General features: G+C 29.1%; 1 protein-coding gene across 4 annotated transcripts; it reads left to right on the top strand.

Annotated features, from left to right (window-relative positions):
* Positions 1-1458: 1458 nt before the first annotated feature.
* On the top strand, positions 1459-3158 carry LOC107421155 (protein TPR3). 4 transcript variants are annotated; one of them, XM_016030333.4, is made up of 5 exons: positions 1459-1556; positions 1732-1847; positions 2000-2179; positions 2314-2427; positions 2770-3158. In XM_016030333.4, the coding sequence occupies exons 2-5, from the start codon at positions 1768-1770 to the stop codon at positions 2999-3001; spliced, it is 606 nt and encodes a 201-aa protein (XP_015885819.2). In that variant the 5' UTR covers positions 1459-1556; positions 1732-1767; the 3' UTR covers positions 3002-3158. The 4 variants fall into 4 exon arrangements, with proteins under 4 accessions (XP_015885819.2, XP_015885818.2, XP_024931005.1 ...); XM_016030332.4 differs by having other exon boundaries at positions 2767-3158; XM_025075237.3 differs by having other exon boundaries at positions 2741-3158.
* The last annotated feature ends 863 nt before the right edge of the window (positions 3159-4021 follow it).

Raw genomic sequence — 4021 nt, 5'->3', positions numbered from 1 at the left:
TAGAACTTAAACAATTCAAAGCTACCCAATTATACGGACATGTTGGTTTAGCAAATATCAAGTAGTTAAAAAAGACTAACATTTTTTTTTTCAACCTTTTATTATTTAAAATTTTTCTATATGTTCATCATAACAGATGAGATTTATCTAGTTGGAGATATGGTGCATATTGATTATGTAGTAAAGTGTATGTCAACTAAGTATATGCCATACTGTACAAAAGGATTAAACTGCCTCTAAATCATGCATGAAAATACAATTAATATTCTTGTACAACTCTGAAATCCCAAGATTTCTTTAAATTGCCACTTAATGAAACTATCATTAGTATCAGTTTATATGTACCGTTGTATGAATTTTTTATTCAATAATTAAACAAATTTTAAAGTCATATTCTCTTCATGTGTTTTTTTAGTCCTAAAATTTAGACACTAGATTTATTATGTAACAATTTAACAATATATAACACAGTCATGACAACACAAATAATATTTAATGTAAAATTTAATTAACTTTGTATGATTACTTTTTTGCTAAAAAGAGTTCTCCTAGTAATATCATAAATATCATATTGGTACTTTGTAGGCATTTAGTATAGTAGCATGGAATTCTTCGAATCAATAATAAAGTTTGACAAAACTCGAACTACAACTCTCAGGTTTGTATGTGTAATGGTTGAGTGAGTTAAATTGCTTTTAGATTCCCACTTTTAATGAAACAAGCATTAGTGTCTAACTTAGTTTGCATATCTTTCTATAAATTTGGGATAAAAAAAAAGTAATTGATAATTTTATTATGTTTACACATATATCGATCATGAATTTTACGCGATACTTTTTTATAAATTTGACATAAAAAAGCATGATAAATTTTATATAAAAAAATCTTTTCTAGCGCCTAATAATGATTAATTTTACACGCTATCTATAAGTATAGTTATTATGTGTTGGTGTATAGCATGTACAAAAACAAATAAAGTAATTTATATTTATTTATTTATTTGTTTTGGTTTTTTTTCTTTCCTGAAAAAATCTATAATTTCTTGTTTGGAATCTCACAAATAAATTTTTATTTTATTTTATAGATTTGAGTAGATTTTATAAAACCTTTTAATTCTAACTATTAAAATTATGACAATGACTAATTTCCTCTATATTAATTATTAAAGCATTGTTCTCTACCATTAGGACCTTCAAAAACATTATACCCGATCACCTCCGTCGATTTGATGCAGTCCATTGGAGTGAGCGTTCACCATAACACAACGAAAACGCTTCCAGCATAGCATTGCCTCTATTCCGCAAGTTGGGAGAGTGCATCTCAAACGCCGCAGATGAGGCTGTGATAACATTTTCCGAAGTAATGCATATCTGTCACTGGTCGTGGGACCCACATGAAGTTGACAACGAGGCACTAGATCATTTCCCCATATAAGGACAAAGGGTCTTATATCTACGTGCCCTCTCCAACTCCTATAAATTCAAGCTCCTCTGTGCCTAATTTCCATGCACACAAATTTTCTCAGCAAAACGAACTCAGACAATTTAATTTCACAGGTGATCAAACTCATTTTCTCTGGTTTTTTCGATTTTATTTACCCCATTTTAAGATCTAATTTGTTGTTTTCGTATAGATTTGGTTTATAACCTTTTGTGGTAATTTTCTAGATAATTGTTATGATCTAGTTTGGTTTTGATTAGTAATTTCTTCTTCCATTTTTGACATTTTCAGTAGTAAATTAAGCCAAGAAAACTGCTAACAGTAGAAATGGCTGCAACAGACAGAGACATAATTTATTCAATCTTGAAGTACCTGGGGAAGGTTGATCTTGCAGAAACTGCTCGCACGTAAGGACTAATTGGTTTTTCTCTCTTAATTAATTCATTGATGTAATATTAGTTAATCATCATGTTAATCAATTCTGTTTTGGTCCGCACTTAAAATTGATTTTTTGTGTTGGAAAAATGAACATATATATATATATATATATGTATGCTAGGCTGGAGCGTGAATCTGGGATGTTCTTTAATGTGACGTATTTCGAGGAGCTAGTGATTAATGGTTCTTTTGATGAAGCTGAGGAATATATTGGGGGCTTCACCACTGTTCATGACAATGCCTACTCCACCAAGACAATCTTCGAGATAAGAAAACAAAAATTTCTGGAAGCCCTTGAGAAGTATATAATATAGCCACTGTTATATTCATTTTTTTTTTTTTTTCAATATCTAAAAACGACTAATTTTCTTCATGCAATTGTATTTCTACGTAGAGTTTACTATACTCTCTCAAATCTATTTGTACTGATCTTAGTGGTGAGCGATCGGCTGCCCTGAACATTGTGATGGACGAATTCAAGACCTTTGAACAGTATAATGCCAACTTGATCCCCGAATCCACCCAGCTCCTGACATTGGACGACTTCAGGTAAGTATATATTCTCTTATATATCCATGATTATAAACAATTTCTTATTTCATTTTATTTTTATCAAGGATCCTATTAGTAACAAGGTGATTATGGACAACCTATTCTTGAATAAGGAAATCATTATATATACACACATATTGTCTTGCATCAAAATATTTTAATTTTATAAGTCAAAATATATATGCGATTTTACCAAGATAAATTAATTATCTGTATTTTGTTTTGAATTATCGACATCATATAATATTACAATATCTTGAATTCTTTATATGATCATAATTGTTCATTGAGTTTTAAGTGACTGATATAGGGGTTTATATATGACGTTTCAATTAGGAGCCATGGATCGCTGAGTGAATATGGAGATATGAAGAAAGCAAGAAGAACAATGGTAACAGAGATTAGGAGATTCCTAGAAGAAAATCCACTGCTGAAAGGGAAGTTGCTGTATCCAGCTATGAATGCAGGGCCTCCGATGCTCTTTAAGTTGGTTCATAATCAGAATGCCGATGCGGATCCTGATCATAAGCTTCTTTATGCAAAAGTTGATCCATTCCTCAGGATCAATTAATTAGATTATAAACTTCCTGCTTTCTTTTTAATTCCATCGCTGCCTGCCCTTTTTCCAGGACAAGATCATCTAGATCATGTCCCTTTTTTCCTTTTTTTCTTTTTCTTTTGGTATTTTCTTTGAGTTGGAAATAATACATGATATGGACTTCATTGTAGGTTTGGTTCTGCTTTTGTATTTGGCTGATTTTTTTTTATTTTTTTTTTATTATTTTTTTTTTTTTGGGTGTTAAAAGATGTCTTCTTCTGATACAGATATTTATTTAAGAATATTGTTATTCAAACATTTTAGCACATATGAGGTTTAAACTGAATAGGAAGCGAAGCTATAAGATTTAAGTTCATTACATTAATTTAACTCTTTCATTCGAATTGATAATCTACATATATATAAATATATATACCTAAAAAATGGTTCCTTAAAAAATTAATCTTCAAGCCGTGGGTTGAAATATACAAATTTTATTTTAATTAGTGATGTAATAGTTAGAAAAGTGAAAAGTAAATTTTGACACGAGAGTAAATATCAACTTAATATCAATATTAGTTTTTTAAAAGACAGTTTTAATTACAAAGTTACTGTTTTTTAGGGGAAAAAAAGCCTTAATGCAAAACCTCCGCCCCAGTATGTTAGAATAAATAAATGCTAGATAAATAAAAATGAGAGCTTGGCTTTTAACTTCAATTTCAATTGAGTGCCCACAAGTTTCAATTTTTTTAATTTAGTTTTATTTAAATTTGAGCATTGTATATTTAACCTTTATGGTAAGTAATTTAGTTTAATTTAATTTTGAACATTTAAAATTAAAAATAATAATTTTGGATTTGTAATAAAACATTTATTTTGAGAAAATTTGCATTAAATTTTATCCACGTCGAAAATAAATTAAAACTGAAAATCTTAATTGAAAAAAATTGAAAATTGAGGCTAAATTAAAACAAAATAAGAATGGAAGCATTCCATTGAAAAATATAAAACATGAGACACTAAATTGAAATTGAAGGCAAAAGACTATGCAAG

This window comes from Ziziphus jujuba, chromosome 5, assembly GCF_031755915.1.
Source record: "Ziziphus jujuba cultivar Dongzao chromosome 5, ASM3175591v1".
Taxonomy (NCBI): Eukaryota; Viridiplantae; Streptophyta; class Magnoliopsida; order Rosales; family Rhamnaceae; genus Ziziphus; species Ziziphus jujuba.
Note: the sequence above shows the minus strand (reverse complement) of the source record. Positions and strands in the feature narration are given on the sequence as shown.

Excerpts from the sequence above, each read along its gene's own strand:
- LOC107421155 (XM_016030332.4), top strand. The coding sequence starts at position 1,768 with ATGGCTGCAACAGACAGAGACATAATTTATTCAATCTTGAAGTACCTG. Across the intron at positions 1,848-1,999 it reads CTTGCAGAAACTGCTCGCAC|GCTGGAGCGTGAATCTGGGA; the intron begins GTAAGGACTAAT and ends TATGTATGCTAG. Across the intron at positions 2,180-2,313 it reads TTTCTGGAAGCCCTTGAGAA|TGGTGAGCGATCGGCTGCCC; the intron begins GTATATAATATA and ends TACTGATCTTAG.